The following is a 20,483-nucleotide window of genomic DNA, read 5'->3' on the forward strand; positions in this document are numbered from 1 at the left end:
ATTACTCAGCAAGTATGTAGAATCATCACAACTTAATACAGGTTGAACACGATGGGCAATTTGCCTCTATTCAACTTCAAATACTATGTATGTATGTATGTATGTATGTATGTATGCATGTGTAGATTATAAACCTATATACTGTACATGTAGAGTATAATAAGACCATATACTGTACTGTACGTGTAGAGTATAATAAGGCCTTACACTGTACTGTATGTGAGGAGTATAATAAGCCCTTACACTGTACTGTATGTGTAGAGTATAATAAGCCCTTATACTGTACTGTATGTGTAGAGTATAATAAGCCCATATACTGTACTGTATGTGTAGAGTATAATAAGCCCATATACTGTACTGTACGTGTAGAGTATAATAAGCCCTTACACTTTACTGTATGTGAGGAGTATAATAAGCCCTTACACTGTACTGTATGTGTAGAGTATAATAAGCCCTTACACTGTACTGTATGTGTAGAGTATAATAAGCCCATATACTGTACTGTATGTGTAGAGTATAATAAGACCATATACTGTACTATATGTGTTGAGTATAATAAGCCCATATACTGTACTGTATGTGTAGAGTATAATAAGCCCATATACTGTACTGTATGTGTAGAGTATAATAAGCCCATATACTGTACTGTAAGTGTAGAGTATAATAAGACCATATACTGTACTGTATGTGTAGAGTATAATAAGCCCTTACACTGTACTGTATGTGTAGAGTATAATAAGCCCTTACACTGTACTGTATGTGTAGAGTATAATAAGCCCATATACTGTACTGTATGTGTAGAGTATAATAAGCCCTTACACTGTACTGTATGTGTAGAGTATAATAAGCCCATATACTGTACTGTATGTGTAGAGTATAATAAGCCCATATACTGTACTGTAAGTGTAGAGTATAATAAGCCCATATACTGTACTGTAAGTGTAGAGTATAATAAGCCCTTACACTGTACTGTATGTGTAGAGTATAATAAGCCCATATACTGTAGTGTATGTGTAGAGTATAATAAGCCCATATACTGTACTGTAAGTGTAGAGTATAATAAGCCCATATACTGTACTGTAAGTGTAGAGTATAATAAGCCCTTACACTGTACTGTATGTGTAGAGTATAATAAGCCCATATACTGTACTGTAAGTGTAGAGTATAATAAGCCCTTACACTGTACTGTATGTGTAGTGTATAATAAGCCCATATACTGTACTGTAAGTGTAGAGTATAATAAGCCCATATACTGTACTGTAAGTGTAGAGTATAATAAGCCCTTACACTGTACTGTATGTGTAGAGTATAATAAGCCCATATACTGTACTGTATGTGTAGAGTATAATAAGACCATATACTGTACTATATGTGTTGAGTATAATAAGCCCATATACTGTACTGTATGTGTAGAGTATAATAAGCCCATATACTGTACTGTATGTGTAGAGTATAATAAGCCCATATACTGTACTGTAAGTGTAGAGTATAGTAAGCCCTTACACTGTACTGTATGTGTAGAGTATAATAAGACCATATACTGTACTGTATGTGTAGAGTATAATAAGCCCTTACACTGTACTGTATGTGTAGAGTATAATAAGCCCTTACACTGTACTGTATGTGTAGAGTATAATAAGCCCATATACTGTACTGTATGTGTAGAGTATAATAAGCCCTTACACTGTACTGTATGTGTAGAGTATAATAAGCCCATATACTGTACTGTATGTGTAGAGTATAATAAGCCCATATACTGTACTGTAAGTGTAGAGTATAATAAGCCCATATACTGTACTGTAAGTGTAGAGTATAATAAGCCCTTACACTGTACTGTATGTGTAGAGTATAATAAGCCCATATACTGTAGTGTATGTGTAGAGTATAATAAGCCCATATACTGTACTGTAAGTGTAGAGTATAATAAGCCCATATACTGTACTGTAAGTGTAGAGTATAATAAGCCCTTACACTGTACTGTATGTGTAGAGTATAATAAGCCCATATACTGTACTGTAAGTGTAGAGTATAATAAGCCCTTACACTGTACTGTATGTGTAGTGTATAATAAGCCCATATACTGTACTGTAAGTGTAGAGTATAATAAGCCCATATACTGTACTGTAAGTGTAGAGTATAATAAGCCCTTACACTGTACTGTATGTGTAGAGTATAATAAGCCCATATACTGTCCTGTAAGTGTGGAGTATAATAAGCCCTTACACTGTACTGTATGTGTAGAGTATAATATGCCCACATACTGTACTGTAAGTGTAGAGTATAATAAGCCCATATACTGTACTGTAAGTGTAGAGTATAATAAGCCCTTACACTGTACTGTATGTGTAGAGTATAATAAGCCCATATACTGTACTGTAAGTGTAGAGTATAATAAGCCCTTACACTGTACTGTATGTGTAGTGTATAATAAGCCCATATACTGTACTGTAAGTGTAGAGTATAATAAGCCCATATACTGTACTGTAAGTGTAGAGTATAATAAGCCCTTACACTGTACTGTATGTGTAGAGTATAATAAGCCCATATACTGTACTGTATGTGTAGAGTATAATAAGCCCTTACACTGTACTGTATGTGTAGAGTATAATATGCCCACATACTGTACTGTAAGTGTAGAGTATAATAAGCCCTTACACTGTACTGTATGTGTAGAGTATAATAAGCCCATATACTGTACTGTAAGTGTAGAGTATAATAAGCCCATATACTGTACTCTAAGTGTAGAGTACAATAAGCCCTTACACTGTACTGTATGTGTGGAGTTTAATAAGCCCTTATACTGTACTGTAAGTGTAGAGTATAATAAGCCCTTACACTGTACTGTATGTGTAGAGTATAATAAGCCCATATACTGTACTGTATGTGTAGAGTATAATAAGCCCATATACTGTACAGTATGTGTAGAGTATAATAAGCCCATATACTGTACTGTATGTGTAGAGTATAAGCCCATATACTGTACTGTATGTGTAGAGTATAATAAGCCCTTACACTATACTGTATGTGTAGAGTATAATAAGCCCATATACTGTACTGTATGTGTAGAGTATAATAAGCCCTTACACTGTACTGTATGTGTAGAGTATAATAAGCCCTTACACTGTACTGTATGTGTAGAGTATAATAAACCCTTACACTGTACTGTATGTGTAGAGTATAATAAGCCCATATACTGTACTGTATGTGTAGAGTATAATAAGCCCTTATACTGTACTGTATGTGTAGAGTATAATAAGACCATATACTGTACTATATGTGTTGAGAATAATAAGCCCATATACTGTACTGTATGTGTAGAGTATAAGCCCATATACTGTACTGTATGTGTAGAGTATAATAAGCCCTTACACTGTACTGTATGTGTAGAGTATAATAAGCCCATATACTGTACTGTATGTGTAGAGTAAAATAAACCCTTATACTGTACTGTATGTGTAGAGTACAATAAGCCATTACATTGTACTGTATGTGTAAAGTATAATAAGCCCTTACACTGTACAGTATGTGTAGAGTACAATAGGCCTTTACACTGTACAGTATGTGTAGAGTACAATAAGGCCATATACTGTACTGTATGTGTAGAGTACAATAAGCCCTTACACTGTACTGTATTTGTAGCACAATACGTCCTTATACTATACTGTACGTGTAGAGTACAATAAGCCCTTACGCTGTACTGTATGTGTAGCGTATAATAAGCCCTTACACTGTACTGTATGTGTAGTGTATAATAAGCCCATATACTGTACTGTATGTGTAGAGTATAATAAGGCCATATACTGTACTGTATGTGTAGAGTATAATACGCCCTTACACTGTACTGTATGTGTAGAGTATAATAAGCCCATATACTGTACTGTATGTGTAGAGTATAATAAGCCCATATACTGTACGTGTAGAGTATAATAAACCCATATACTGTACTGTATGTGTAGAGTATAATAAGACCATATACTGTACTGTATGTGTAGAGTATAATAAGCCAATATACTGTACTGTATGTGTAGAGTATAATAAGCCCATATACTGTACTGTATGTGTAGAGTATAATAAGCCCATATACTGTATGTATAGAATATAATAAGCCCTTACACTGTACTGTATGTGTAGAGTATAATAAGACCATATACTGTACTGTATGTGTAGAGTATAATAAGCCCTTACACTGTACTGTATGTGTAGAGTATAATAAGACCATATACTGTACTGTATGTGTAGAGTATAATAAGCCCACATACTGTACTGTATGTGTAAAGTATAATAAGCCCATATACTGTACTGTATGTGTAGAGTATAATAAGCCCATATACTGTATGTATAGAGTATAATAAGCCCTTACACTGTACTGTATGTGTAGAGTATAATAAGACCATATACTGTACATGTAGAGTATAATAAGACCATATACTGTACTGTATGTGTAGAGTATAATAAGCCCATATACTGTACTGTATGTGTAGAGTATAATAAGCCCTTACACTGTACTGTATGTGTAGAGTATAATAAGCCCTTATACTGTACTGTATGTGTAGAGTATAATAAGCCCATATACTGTACTGTATGTGTAGAGTATAATAAGCCCTTACACTGTACTGTATGTGTAGAGTATAATAAGCCCATATACTGTACTGTATGTGTAGAGTATAATAAGCCCATATACTGTACTGTATGTGTAGAGTATAATAAGCCCTTACACTGTACTGTATGTGTAGAGTATAATAAGCCCATATACTGTACTGTAAGTGTAGAGTATAATAAGCCCTTACACTGTACTGTATGTGTAGAGTATAATAAGCCCATATACTGTACTGTGTGTGTAGAGTATAATAAGCCCATATACTGTACTGTATGTGTAGAGTATAAGCCCATATACTGTACTGTATGTGTAGAGTATAATAAGCCCTTACACTATACTGTATGTGTAGAGTATAATAAGCCCATATACTGTACTGTATGTGTAGAGTATAATAAGCCCTTACACTGTACTGTATGTGTAGAGTATAATAAGCCCTTACACTGTACTGTATGTGTAGAGTATAATAAACCCTTACACTGTACTGTATGTGTAGAGTATAATAAGCCCATATACTGTACTGTATGTGTAGAGTATAATAAGCCCTTATACTGTACTGTATGTGTAGAGTATAATAAGACCATATACTGTACTATATGTGTTGAGAATAATAAGCCCATATACTGTACTGTATGTGTAGAGTATAAGCCCATATACTGTACTGTATGTGTAGAGTATAATAAGCCCTTACACTGTACTGTATGTGTAGAGTATAATAAGCCCATATACTGTACTGTATGTGTAGAGTAAAATAAACCCTTATACTGTACTGTATGTGTAGAGTACAATAAGCCATTACATTGTACTGTATGTGTAAAGTATAATAAGCCCTTACACTGTACAGTATGTGTAGAGTACAATAGGCCTTTACACTGTACAGTATGTGTAGAGTACAATAAGGCCATATACTGTACTGTATGTGTAGAGTACAATAAGCCCTTACACTGTACTGTATTTGTAGCACAATACGTCCTTATACTATACTGTACGTGTAGAGTACAATAAGCCCTTACGCTGTACTGTATGTGTAGCGTATAATAAGCCCTTACACTGTACTGTATGTGTAGTGTATAATAAGCCCATATACTGTACTGTATGTGTAGAGTATAATAAGGCCATATACTGTACTGTATGTGTAGAGTATAATACGCCCTTACACTGTACTGTATGTGTAGAGTATAATAAGCCCATATACTGTACTGTATGTGTAGAGTATAATAAGCCCATATACTGTACGTGTAGAGTATAATAAACCCATATACTGTACTGTATGTGTAGAGTATAATAAGACCATATACTGTACTGTATGTGTAGAGTATAATAAGCCAATATACTGTACTGTATGTGTAGAGTATAATAAGCCCATATACTGTACTGTATGTGTAGAGTATAATAAGCCCATATACTGTATGTATAGAATATAATAAGCCCTTACACTGTACTGTATGTGTAGAGTATAATAAGACCATATACTGTACTGTATGTGTAGAGTATAATAAGCCCTTACACTGTACTGTATGTGTAGAGTATAATAAGACCATATACTGTACTGTATGTGTAGAGTATAATAAGCCCACATACTGTACTGTATGTGTAAAGTATAATAAGCCCATATACTGTACTGTATGTGTAGAGTATAATAAGCCCATATACTGTATGTATAGAGTATAATAAGCCCTTACACTGTACTGTATGTGTAGAGTATAATAAGACCATATACTGTACATGTAGAGTATAATAAGACCATATACTGTACTGTATGTGTAGAGTATAATAAGCCCATATACTGTACTGTATGTGTAGAGTATAATAAGCCCTTACACTGTACTGTATGTGTAGAGTATAATAAGCCCTTATACTGTACTGTATGTGTAGAGTATAATAAGCCCATATACTGTACTGTATGTGTAGAGTATAATAAGCCCTTACACTGTACTGTATGTGTAGAGTATAATAAGCCCATATACTGTACTGTATGTGTAGAGTATAATAAGCCCATATACTGTACTGTATGTGTAGAGTATAATAAGCCCTTACACTGTACTGTATGTGTAGAGTATAATAAGCCCATATACTGTACTGTAAGTGTAGAGTATAATAAGCCCTTACACTGTACTGTATGTGTAGAGTATAATAAGCCCATATACTGTACTGTGTGTGTAGAGTATAATAAGCCCATATACTGTACTGTATGTGTAGAGTATGTGCAATGTGCTCTTTACAACGCAGGGAAAAACATCTACAAAACATCAATCCCACATGTGCCCTTTAACTTTGCCTGGATTAATCTGGTATTAATTAATCAGGGCGTGCTGTATCATGCATCTCATAATGCATATAACACATCCCGCTACTTATTGCATGCATAGCGGCATTTATTACCGCCAAATCAATGAATAAAAACACAAATAACAGCTCTTCCAGTAAGATCTGATCTTTGCATTATGGGGACTTCCGGAAGTCCCACTTTGCATGTGTGGTCATCAGATTGTATATGAGCAAGCCGCGGAAGGGGTTCCCTCTCCAAAGAATTCTGCGGAAAGGAGCCCATAGGCTTCTTTATGCAATGCCGTCTATAAATGGTGTTTCACTTTCTGGATCTTGATGCATACTGGCACATCATAGCTCCATAGCATTCTATGAGGACTGTAGCGCCAGTGGTCCGCAGCGGACATCTCAGCTGGGGCAGGATGCATGATGCATTGCATTTTGAATGTGATGCATCCCGCCACTCTTTGCAACCAAAATAGCACTTATTAATGCCACATGCTTGAAAAAACTCAAAGAACAGCTCTGCTGGTAAGAGCTGTCCTTTGCAATAGACTTCCAGGTCCTGAACCCAGGAGATCTTCTGCGCATGCGTCGAGTGCCGCAGTGCCATGTGCTGGGAGGGATCCGATTGGATAACTCTCTGGGGGAATCACGGAAAGAAGTTCATAGGCATTGAAGACCAGAATGTATCGCATTACGGAGTTTGGTGCACGTGCAGTGAGAAGCCGAAAATTGTATGTTTGGCCGCTTTTTTAACATTGGTGCATCCCGCCTTTGGAGTGAGCGATATCGCCGATATCTGCTGCGGACTACTTTAACGCATATAGAGAACGCAGTTAACCCCTGAAAACAGCAGGTTTTTGAGGTTTGACTGCATTGTCCCTGTTAGTGCTTCCTGCCAAAGATTTGTGTTACATTTATTTGTTGATTTAATAGTTCAGGAAAAAAAATGATAATAAAAATGAAACCCTGGCCTGTGGATGTAAATACAAATAGCCTTGTAAACATGTTTGAAAGGTATTAGAAACAGGAAGGAAATATTTCCAGGTAATCAGCTTGCTAACTTTCCCCTAGCCGATAAATATATTATTGGATAAATAATTATGCTCAATTACTCACTTGAGGACCCAGCAGACCACACTGAGTAGGAGTCCTCACTGCACCCTAGTGTGTGACCAGCTGAAAGACGGAGTTCCTACTATAAGAGAGTGACTGTCAGCTCCTGTATGAGACTACTGTATAGCCCTACTTAGACTGCAGTTCACTTCTTAAGGAAAGTAGTCACTAGATGACTTTGCACCCATGCATCCACCACTGAGTACGGAGCTGCACATACTGTATTTAATGTGCAAACAGAGGGGTCTATTTACTGATCCATAGAGATAAAGTACCAACCAATCAGCTTCTGTCATTTTTCAAACACAGCCTGTAGAATGTAAGATTTAAGCTGATTGGCTAGTATTTTATCTCTCACAATTTTACCTCTCTCTGGACTTTGATATATCCCTCTTCCCCCCCCCCCCCCCTTCCCAGACTGAAACATGGAAGTTAGGTGTTGGTTAGTACTTTATCTCTCTCCACTTTATCTTTCTACAATGCTAAGTAAATAGACTCCAGAGTGAGGTAGAGTCTCACAATGTGCCCCGTCTGTAACTACAGATTCCCCACGTCTCACCATGCAGTTGGAGTGAGCGACAATCGCCCCATCAGGTGACACCAGCAATTTCCCAATCTCTTCATTCTCCTCCAGCTCAGGGCAGAAAGCGCAGGGTCTCGGTGGCTGGGCAGACATGGTGCAGAGTCGTCCATAAATTGCAGTGATTACTGTGCTGTCAGCTGCTACCTCCAAGAACTGACAGAGAGAATCGGAAGATTGTGTTCTAGATCCACTTTCAGTTTCGTTTCTTCTTAACGTGAGAACTGTGTAACACCCTCTCGGTCTATAGCAGAGAAAATGTCTTGCATTATAGAAGCTGTAGTAACAAGGCTCTGCTATTTCAGATAGTCTTTGCTGATAACCTTTCCCATATCCATGCAGTTATCAGGAAAGTATTGGGAATGCAGCAATAAGGAGAACATGAACTGGCTGACAGAAAATAATCACTATATATGACATCTTGTTGATGCAATATATATTGTAGTCATGTTTTGTTGCTATTAAGGAAAAATAAGATTTTACTTACCGATAAATCTATTTCTCATAGTCCGTAGTGGATGCTGGGACTCCGTAAGGACCATGGGGAATAGCGGCTCCGCAGGAGACAGGGCACAAGAATAAAAGCTTTAGGATCAGGTGGTGTGCACTGGCTCCTCCCCCTATGACCCTCCTCCAAGCCTCAGTTAGGATACTGTGCCCGGACGAGCGTACATAATAAGGAAGGATATTGAATCCCGGGTAAGACTCATACCAGCCACACCAATCACACCGTACAACTCGTGATCTGAACCCAGTTAACAGTATGATAACAACGAAGGAGCCTCTGAAAAGATGGCTCACAACAACAATAACCCGATTTTGTTAACAATAACTATATACAAGTATTGCAGACAATCCGCACTTGGGATGGGCGCCCAGCATCCACTACGGACTATGAGAAATAGATTTATCGGTAAGTAAAATCTTATTTTCTCTGACGTCCTAGTGGATGCTGGGACTCCGTAAGGACCATGGGGATTATACCAAAGCTCCCAAACGGGCGGGAGAGTGCGGATGACTCTGCAGCACCGAATGAGAGAACTCCAGGTCCTCCTCAGCCAGGGTATCAAATTTGTAGAATTTAGCAAACGTGTTTGCCCCTGACCAAGTAGCTGCTCGGCAAAGTTGTAAAGCCGAGACCCCTCGGGCAGCCGCCCAAGATGAGCCCACTTTCCTTGTGGAATGGGCTTTTACCGATTTAGGCTGTGGCAGGCCTGCCACAGAATGTGCAAGTTGAATTGTACTACAAATCCAACGAGCAATAGTCTGCTTAGAAGCAGGAGCACCCAGCTTGTTGGGTGCATACAGGATAAACAGCGAGTCAGACTTTCTGACTCCAGCCGTCCTGGAAACATATATTTTCAGGGCCCTGACAACGTCAAGTAACTTGGAGTCCTCCAAGTCCCTAGTAGCTGCAGGCACCACAATAGGTTGGTTCATGTGAAAAGCAGAAACCACCTTAGGGAGAAATTGAGGACGAGTCCTCAATTCCGCCCTGTCAGAATGAAAAATTAAGTAAGGGCTTTTATATGATAAAGCCGCCAATTCTGACACACGCCTGGCTGAAGCCATGGCTAACAGCATCGTCACCTTCCATGTGAGATATTTTAAGTCCACAGTGGTGAGTGGTTCAAACCAATGTGACTTAAGGAACCTCAAAACAACATTGAGATCCCAAGGTGCCACTGGAGGCACAAAAGGAGGTTGTATATGCAGTACCCCTTTTACAAATGTCTGAACTTCAGGTACTGAAGCCAGTTCTTTCTGGAAGAAAATCGACAGGGCCGAAATTTGAACCTTAATGGACCCTAATTTTAGGCCCATAGACAGTCCTGTTTGCAGGAAATGGAGGAAACGACCCAGTTGAAATTCCTCTGTAGGGGCCTTCTTGGCCTCACACCACGCAACATATTTTCGCCAAATGCGGTGATAATGTTTTGCGGTTACATCCTTCCTGGCTTTGACCAGGGTAGGGATGACTTCATCTGGAATGCCTTTTTCCTTCAGGATCCGGCGTTCAACCGCCATGCCGTCAAACGCAGCCGCGGTAAGTCTTGGAACAGACAAGGCCCCTGCTGGAGCAGGTCCTTTCTTAGAGGTAGAGGCCACGGGTCTTCCGTGAGCATCTCCTGAAGTTCCGGGTACCAAGTCCTTCTTGGCCAATCCGGAACCACGAGTATCGTTCTTACTCCTCTCCTTCTTATGATTCTCAGTACTTTTGGTATGAGAGGCAGAGGAGGGAACACATACACTGACTGGTACACCCACGGTGTCACCAGAGCGTCCACCGCTATTGCCTGAGGGTCCCTTGACCTGGCGCAATATCTGTCTAATTTTTTGTTTAGACGTGACGCCATCATGTCCACCTTTGGTTTTTCCCAACGGTTTACAATCAGGTGGAAGACTTCTGGGTGAAGTCCCCACTCTCCCGGGTGAAGGTCGTGTCTGCTGAGGAAGTCTGCTTCCCAGTTGTCCACTCCCGGAATGAACACTGCTGACAGAGCTATCACATGATTTTCCGCCCAGCGAAAAATCCTTGCAGCCTCTGCCATTGCCCTCCTGCTTCTCGTGCCGCCCTGTCTGTTTACGTGGGCGACTGACGTGATGTTGTCCGATTGGATCAATACCGCCTGACCCTGAAGCAGGGGTTTCGCTTGACTTAGGGCATTGTAAATGGCCCGTAGTTCCAGAATGTTTATATGAAGAGATGTTTCCATGCTTGACCACAAGCCCTGGAAGTTTTTTCCCTGTGTGACTGCTCCCCAGCCTCTCAGGCTTGCATCCGTGGTCACCAGGATCCAATCCTGAATGCCGAATCTGCGGCCCTCTAGAAGATGAGCACTCTACAACCACCACAGGAGAGACACTCTTGTCTTTGGTGACAGGGTTATCCGCTGCTGCATCTGAAGATGCGAACCGGACCATTTGTCCAGTAGATCCCACTGAAACGTTCTTGCATGGAATCTTCCGAATGGAATTGCTTTGTAAGAAGCCACCATTTTTCCCAGGACCCTCGTGCACTGATGCACTGACACCTGGGCTGGTTTTAGGAGGTTCCTGACTAGCTCGGATAACTCCTTGGCCTTCTCCTCCGGGAGAAAAACCTTCTTCTGGACTGTGTCCAGAATCATTCCTAGGAACAGAAGACGTGTCGTTGGAATCAGCTGCGATTTTGGAATATTTAGGATCCACCCGTGCTGACGTAACACTATCTGAGATAGTGCTACTCCGACTTCTAACCGTTCCCTGGACCTTGCCCTTATCAGGAGATCGTCCAAGTAAGGGATAATTAATACGCCTTTTCTTCGAAGAAGAATCATCATTTCGGCCATTACCTTGGTAAAGACCCGAGGTGCCGTGGACAACCCAAACGGCAGCGTCTGAAACTGATAATGACAGTCTTGTACTACAAACCTGAGATACCCTTGGTGAGAAGGGTAGATTGGGACGTGGAGATAAGCATCTTTGATGTCCAGAGACACCATATAGTCCCCTTCTTCCAGGTTCGCTATCACCGCTCTGAGTGATTCCATCTTGAATTTGAACCTTTTTATGTAAGTGTTCAAGGATTTCAGATTTAAAATTGGTCTCACCGAGCCGTCCGGTTTCGGTACCACAAACAGTGTGGAATAATAACCCTTTCCTTGTTGTAGGAGGGGTACCTTGATTATCACCTGCTGGGAATACAGCTTGTGAATGGCTTCCAGAACTGCCTCCCTGTCGGAGGGAGACTTTGGCAGAGCAGACTTCAGGAACCGGCGAGGGGGAAACGCCTCGAATTCCAGTTTGTACCCCTGCGATACTACCTGTAGAATCCAGGGATCCACTTGCGAGTGAGCCCACTGCGCGTTGAAATTCTTGAGACGGGCCCCCACCAAGCCTGAGTCTGCTTGTAAAGCCCCAGCGTCATGCTGAAGACTTGGCAGAAGCAGGGGAAGGCTTCTGATCCTGGGAAGCGGCTGCATGGTGCAGTCTTTTTCCCCTTCCTCTGCCCCGGGGCAGAAAGGAATGGCCTTTTGCTCGCTTGTATTTATGGGAACGAAAGGACTGAGTTTGAAAAGACGGTGTCTTTTTCTGTTGATGTGAAGTGACCTGGGGTAAGAAGGTGGACTTTCCAGCCGTTGCCGTGGCCATCAGGTCCGAAAGACCAGCCCCAAATAACTCCTCCCCTTTATACGGCAATACTTCCATATGTCGTTTGGAATCCGCATCCCCTGACCACTGACGCGTCCATAACGTTCTTCTGGCAGAGATGGACATAGCACTTACTCTTGATGCCAGGGTGCAAATATCCCTCTGTGCATCACGCATATATAGTAATGCATCCTTCAAATGCTCTATAGTTAACAATATATTGTCCCTATCCAGGGTATCAATATTTTCAGTCAGGGAATCCGACCACGCGACTCCAGCACTGCACATCCAGGCTGAAGCGATTGCTGGTCGCAGTATAACACCAGTATGTGTGTATATACTTTTTAGAATATTTTCCAGCCTTCTATCAGCTGGTTCTTTGAGGGTGGCCGTATCAGGAGACGGTAACGCTACTTGTTTTGATAAACGTGTGAGCGCCTTATCTACCCTAGGGGGTGTTTCCCAACGTGTCCTAACCTCTGATGGGAAAGGATATAGTGCCAATAATTTATTAGAAATTAGCAGTTTTTTGTCGGGAGAAACCCACGCTTTATCACACACCTCATTCAATTCATCTGACTCAGGAAAAACTATTGGTAGTTTTTTCACCCCCCACATAATACCCTTCTTAGTGGTATTTGTAGTGTCAGAAATGTGCAATGCTTCCTTCATTGCCGTGATCATGTAACGTGTGGCCCTACTGGACATTACGTTCGACTCATCACCGTCGACACTAGACTCCGTATCTGTGTCTGGGTCTGTGTCGACCCACTGAGGTAACGGGCGTTTTAGGGCCCCTGACGGTGTCTGAGACGCCTGGACAGGCACTAATTGATTTGCCAGCTGTCTCATGTCGTCAACAGTTTTTTGCAAAGTGTTGACATTATCACTTAATTGTTTGAACACGATCATCCAGTCAGGTGTCGACTCCCTAGGGGGTGACATCACTAACGCAGGCAATTGCTCCGCCTCCACATCATTTTCCTCCTCATACATGTCGACACACACGTACCGACACACAGCACACACACCGGGAATGCTCTGATAGAGGACAGGACCCCACGAGCCCTTTGGAGAGACAGAGGGAGAGTCTGCCAGCACACACCCAGCGCTATATATATATATAGGGATAACCTTATATAAGTGTTATTCCCTTATAGCTGCTGTTTATATTGTCATTTGCTGCCAATAGTGCCCCCCCTTCTCTTTTTTACCCTGATTCTGAAGCAGGACTGCAGGGGAGAGTCAGGGAGCCGTCCTTCCAGCGGAACTGTGAGGGAAAATGGCGCTTGTGTGCTGAGGAGATAGGCCCCGCCCCTTCACGACGTCCTTATCTCCCGCTTTTATGTGTAAAAATGGCAGGGGTTAAAATACATCCATATAGCCCAGGAGCTATATGTGATGTATTCTTTTGCCACCTAAGGTATTTGTCATCTATATTGCGTCTCAGGGCGCTCCCCCCCAAGCGCCCTGCACCCTCAGTGACCGGAGTGTGAAGTGTGCTGAGAGCAATGGCGCACAGCTGCGGTGCTGTGCGCTACCTTAGTCTGAAGACAGGATTGTCTTCTGCCGCCGATTTCACCGGACCTCTTCGTCTCTTCTGGCTCTGTAAGGGGGACGGCGGCGCGGCTCCGGTGACCCATCCAGGCTGAACCTGTGATCGTCCCTCTGGAGCTAATGTCCAGTAGCCTAAGAAACCCGATCCACTCTGCACGCAGGTGAGTCCGTTTCTTCTCCCCTTAGTCCCACGATGCAGTGAGCCTGTTGCCAGCAGGACTCACTGAAAATAAAAAACCTAAATTAAACTTTTATTCTAAGCAGCTCAGGAGAGCCACCTAGCCTGCACCCTTCTCGTTCGGGCACAAAAATCTAACTGAGGCTTGGAGGAGGGTCATAGGGGGAGGAGCCAGTGCACACCACCTGATCCTAAAGCTTTTATTCTTGTGCCCTGTCTCCTGCGGAGCCGCTATTCCCCATGGTCCTTACGGAGTCCCAGCATCCACTAGGACGTCAGAGAAAAAGGCGATGTCTGTGGTACCCTCAGGTTAGCCCCTTATGGCAATGTGCTTACCAGAACTCAGCTTCACGATGATACTCCTATTCTCTTCGCGGAGAGGTCTGAAGGTATGAGTAACACACTTTTGAATATGAAAAACAACGTTCATTAATAATGCAGGTGTATTTTTTTCAAGAACCACTGCATGCGATATAGTCTGTACACTAACACAGTAATAACTCAGTATAATACATGGGATCACAACAATGACAACTTTAAGCACAAACTTTGCATATGATTACTTGTTGCCTGATACTGTCTTTCTTTCACCGTAATGACAACTTGTATATAACTTACTAACCGTTATCTGCATAAATCAGTAATAGGCACAACCACTCTAGGGTTATTACTTGAGTGACTCAGATTATTGGACCTTTAGGCAGGGCCCAACTCTGTGACCCTTTACTAAGCCTGTTAAGTGATTTTAACACCTTTCAAAAATAGACTTCAAACAAGACACCAATCAATTATCACAACTATGCTTAATTACTGTATAAACATTAGCATCGGGTACCCGAACACACATAACATGAATAGTGTCCAAATGTTGATTTTGTACCTGTGCACAGGATTTTAGGATTGCAATCCTTTGATAAAGCTTGCTTTCCATATAATATGTAGGGACTGGCAAGTATAGTGGAAATGGCACCAATTGCTGTATCTAGGAGGAGCCCCAACAGATCACTATTTAAAGTGGAGATCCCAAACTAGAAGTCTGCTGAATTTCCTCTCTGTATGAGGGTGATAAAGGTAACCCCAGGAAAGGGCACCCTTTGCTTAACTGGGGTTACCTTTATCAATCTGGAGGTTCCGAATCCGAGATCCCACATCACCTGTTGAACAGCGGACGACTGGGCGGACGGTTCCTGGACTGAGACTCAAAACCCATGCATGGTACGTAGAGATATTTCTCTGTAGACTCTCATTCCGTTAACTGTTCAATCTGTTCCGCTGGGAGACAGGGATCTGGATCGCACGCACAAAGTTCACTCAGTAAGCAGGTTGATTTTTCATTTTCCTTCTATTCTCTTGCTTATGTGCTTATATGTGTTATAAAGGCGTAACAATGAATGAATGTGGAAGTAAATGGATTTCTGAGTATTTAGAGGGTGTCTGCATATAACCAACTGACGGGTTGTTAAACTGAACGTTGCTGCGACCACTGTCTTGTTTTGTCTTATATTGACCATTAGAACGTAGGTTAAGTTTGTGTTACTGCAGTCTATATGTGTAGGATATTGTAGAAAGACTCTAGAAATAAGTCAGAGTTATGAAACAGACATGTCCCCTTTGTAAGTGTGTAGTACTCTTAGTAAAGGCACACCACGATCAGAAATTTTATTTACATTATATTTGTAATCCAGGAGAATCACCCTTATTCTCTGAACCGTGGGAAGAGGGGTTTAACATTTTTGTACCAATAGGTTGTCATTTTATTCTTAAAGTAAGAAATATTGGAAAGGATTGGTCAGATATACTGTCTGAATTGGAAGGTTCAGAACAATATATTGTACATAATATACGAGTCTAAGTTGTACTCACAGTAGAATATCATTGCATCTGACTTGCATACCTTGTTAGTACCATAAAACACGTCCTGTCGCTTTAAAAATTATAGCGTACAGAGTTAAGAAAAAAAAATCAGGAAGGGAAGTAATTTAAAACTTTTTTTTTTCTCTCTCTTCCGTGAGCTGTAACCACAGACTGGTGCGAGCAATGAATGCAAGTTAAATGTCCTGTCAGGATTGTGTCTGCATAGCAATCATACATAAGTTAGGGGAGGGACATCCATTTGTTTTAAAAGCAGTAGTGTACTCTGCAGAAGAAGGGGTTTGGGAAAATAGAGAAAACCCAGATGATGTGTTCATACTGATGGGATGTCATTTCATTCCAAAGGATAGTGACATAGGTAAAAATTGGTTACAAATCACCTCTGTTTCAGGCAATTTTCCTCACAGTTATATCTCTGAGGATCCGTTAGATCCAGGTTACTGATATTTCCCGGATTTTATTGAATACTTACTGGTCATAAGTAAGGGAAATACAAATACTTATCCTTCGGATGAAGCACCTCGGAGTGCCATGGACATTATGAAGAATGTACATGGTGAGCAATGCTTGAAGGGTATGAGACGATTGTTTCAATGGGCAGGAGTGACTACTGATGGCACTCTAGACCCGGATAGGTTGAAACAGATTAGAGTAACCTATGGGAGATATGTGAAGGATAATAAACTGGAGCGTAGGCTTGAGTTGTGGATTGACACGGGTGAATTACTTCAGTATAAAAAAGAGTTAGAAGAGGTAGACCAAATTCAAGAACAACTGTCCCTAATAAGTTTGGATGACTGGGATGATGCGGACACAACAAGACAGGAAACAATAAGACGTAGAGGTCCCAAGAAAACCAAAGGGTATCCGTACTAGGCATGTCCAAATTGTAGACATTGTAACCCACCAGATGATACACTATGTCCAATTAGTCAAACACCTTGGTCCTATAAATGTAAGCCCTGTAAAGAACCAAATATTAGGAAATCTGTTAAATCTAAAAAGTTAATCTGTAAATGGTTGCCAGTGTTAAAAAAATAAAAGACCTACTAATTATACCTGAAGATGTGCATGCCCCAGACTAATATATTGGTAGACTAAAAATTGTACAGCATGTAATGTCAAGAGACCAAAAATGTCTCCTAAGAAAAATTTATGTATGGTCTCAAGCTTGGCATCTGCACCTCCAGTGTATAATTTACTTAAGGATTTGGTCCCTGCAAACTATATCCGGTGTGCACATAAGATGCTGTCACACCAGGTGTAGCTGCTGACGGACCTAATCCAGCGCGCCAAGAGTTGCGCTGAACCACTGCATAATATAAAAAATTTAGAACTGTTAACATAACAACAGTTACAGAACTCCCTGATGTTAAACAACAATTTATGAAGTTCATTAGACATGTAAAAAAAATAAGAATTTACTCACCGGTAATTCTATTTCTCGTAGTCCGTAGTGGATGCTGGGTACTCCGTAAGGACCATGGGGAATAGACGGGCTCCGCAAGAGACTGGGCACTCTTAAAAGAAAGATTAGGTACTATATCTGGTGTGCACTGGCTCCTCCCTCTATGCCCCTCCTCCAGACCTCAGTTAGGGAAACTGTGCCCGGAAGAGCTGACATTACTAGGAAAGGATTTGGAATCCAGGGTAAGACTCATACCAGCCACACCAATCACACCGTACAACTTGTGATAACTATACCCAGTTAACAGTATGAACAACAACTGAGCCTCATTCAACAGATGGCTCAGAACAATAACCCTATAGTTAAGCAATAACTATATACAAGTATTGCAGAAAGTCCGCACTTGGGACGGGCTCCCAGCATCCACTACGGACTACGAGAAATAGAATTACCGGTGAGTAAATTCTTATTTTCTCTGACGTCCTAGTGGATGCTGGGTACTCCGTAAGGACCATGGGGATTATACCAAAGCTCCCAAACGGGCGGGAGAGTGCGGATGACTCTGCAGCACCGAATGAGCAAACTCAAGGTCCTCCTCAGCCAGGGTATCAAACTTGTAGAATTACGCAAAAGTGTTTGATCCCGACCAAGTAGCAGCTCGGCAAAGTTGTAAAGCCGAGACCCCTCGGGCAGCCGCCCAAGAAGAGCCCACCTTCCTCGTGGAATGGGCTTTTACTGATGTAGGATGCGGCAGTCCAGCCACAGAATGTGCAAGTTGAATCGTGCTACAGATCCAGCGAGCAATAGTCTGCTTTGAAGCAGGAGCACCCAGCTTGTTGGGTGCATGCAGGATAAACAGCGAGTCAGTTTTTCTGACTCTAGCCGTCCTGGAAACATAGATTTTCAGGGCCCGAACTACGTCCAGCAACTTGGAATCCTCCAAGTCCCGAGTAGCCGCAAGCACCACAATAGGTTGGTTCAAATGATAGGCTGATACCACCTTTGGGAGAAATTGGGGACGAGTCCTCAATTCTGCCCTGTCCATATGAAAAATCAGATATGGGCTTTTACAGGACAAAGCCGCCAATTCTGACACACGCCTAGCTGAGGCCAAGGCCAACAGCATGACTACCTTCCACGTGAGATACTTCAACTCCACGGTCTGAAGTGGCTCAAACCAATGTGATTTTAGGAAATCCAACACTACGTTGAGATCCCAAGGTGCCACTGGAGGCACAAAAGGGGGCTGAATATGCAGCACTCCCTTAACATGCTGTCACATCCTTCCTAGCTTTTATCAGCGTAGGAATGACTTCAACCGGAATGCCCTTTTCCATTAGGATCCGGCGTTCAACCGCCATGCCGTCAAACGCAGCCGCGGTAAGTCTTGGAACAGACAGGGCCCCTGCTGTAGCAGGTCCTGTCGGAGCGGCAGAGGCCAAGGGTCCTCTGAGATCATTTCTTGTAGTTCCGGATACCAAGTTCTTCTTGGAGAATCCGGAACGATGAGTATAGTTCTTACTCCTCTCTTTCTTATTATCCTCAGTACCTTTGGTATGAGAGGAAGAGGAGGGAACACATAAACCGACTGGTACACCCACGGTGTCACTAGAGCGTCCACAGCTATCGCCTGAGGGTCCCTTGACCTGGCGCAATATCTTTTTAGCTTTTTGTTGAGGCGGGACGCCATCATGTCCACCTGTGGCCTTTCCCAACGATTTACAATCAGCTGGAAGACTTCTGGATGAAGTCCCCACTCTCCCAGGTGGAGGTCGTGCCTGCTGAGGAAGTCTGCTTCCCAGTTGTCCACTCCCGGAATGAACACTGCTGACAGTGCTAGCACGTGATTCTCCGCCCATCGGAGAATCCTTGTGGCTTCTGACATCGCCATCCTGCTTCTTGTGCCGCCCTGTCGGTTTACATGGGCGACAGCCGTGATGTTGTCTGACTGAATCAGCACCGGCTGGTTTTGAAGCAGGGGTTCTGCTTGACTTAGGGCATTGTAAATGGCCCTTAGTTCCAGAATATTTATGTGTAGGGAAGTCTCCTGACTCGACCATTGTCCTTGGAAGTTTCTTCCCTGAGTGACTGCCCCCCAACCTCGGAGGCTTGCATCCGTGGTCACCAGGACCCAGTCCTGAATGCCGAATCTGCGGCCCTCGAGAAGATGAGCACTCTGCAGCCACCACAGCAGAGACACCCTGGCCCTCGGGGACAGGGTGATCAGCCGATGCATCTGAAGATGCGATCCGGACCACTTGTCTAACAGATCCCACTGAAAGATCCTTGCATGGAACCTGCCGAAGGGAATTACTTCGTAAGAAGCTACCATCTTTCCCAGGACTCGCGTGCAGAGATGCACCGACACCTGTTTTGGTTTCAGGAGGTCTCTGACCAGAGATGACAACTCCTTGGCCTTCTCCTCCGGGAGAAACACCTTCTTCTGTTCTGTGTCCAGAATCATGCCCAAGAACAGCAGACGCGTCGTAGGAACCAGCTGCGACTTTGGGATATTCAGAATCCAGCCGTGCTGTTGTAGCACTTCCTGAGATAGTGCTACTCCGACCAACAACTGCTCCTTGGACCTTGCCTTTATAAGGAGATCGTCCAAGTACGGGATAATTATAACTCCCTTCTTTCGAAGGAGTATCATCATTTCGGCCATTACCTTGGTAAATACCCTCGGTGCCGTGGACAGACCAAACGGCAACGTCTGGAATTGGTAATGGCAGTCCGGTACCACAAACCTGAGGTACTCCTGGTGAGGTGGGTA

General features: G+C 42.3%; 1 protein-coding gene across 1 annotated transcript in view; it reads right to left on the minus strand.

The window, feature by feature from the left end:
• Positions 1–9,121, minus strand: part of LOC135005972 (uncharacterized) — a 242,614-nt gene extending 233,493 nt beyond the window's left edge. Inside the window, exons 1-2 of the mRNA XM_063951981.1 lie at positions 9,049–9,121; positions 8,541–8,805 (exon numbers count right to left, since the gene is read on the minus strand). Coding sequence (XP_063808051.1) covers positions 8,541–8,657 — 117 coding nt within the window. The 5' untranslated portion in view covers positions 8,658–8,805; positions 9,049–9,121. The remainder of the gene's footprint in view (positions 1–8,540; positions 8,806–9,048) is intronic.
• Between the last annotated feature and the right edge of the window lie 11,362 nt (positions 9,122–20,483).

Source organism: Pseudophryne corroboree, chromosome 2 (genome assembly GCF_028390025.1).
Source record: "Pseudophryne corroboree isolate aPseCor3 chromosome 2, aPseCor3.hap2, whole genome shotgun sequence".
Lineage (NCBI taxonomy): Eukaryota > Metazoa > Chordata > Amphibia > Anura > Myobatrachidae > Pseudophryne > Pseudophryne corroboree.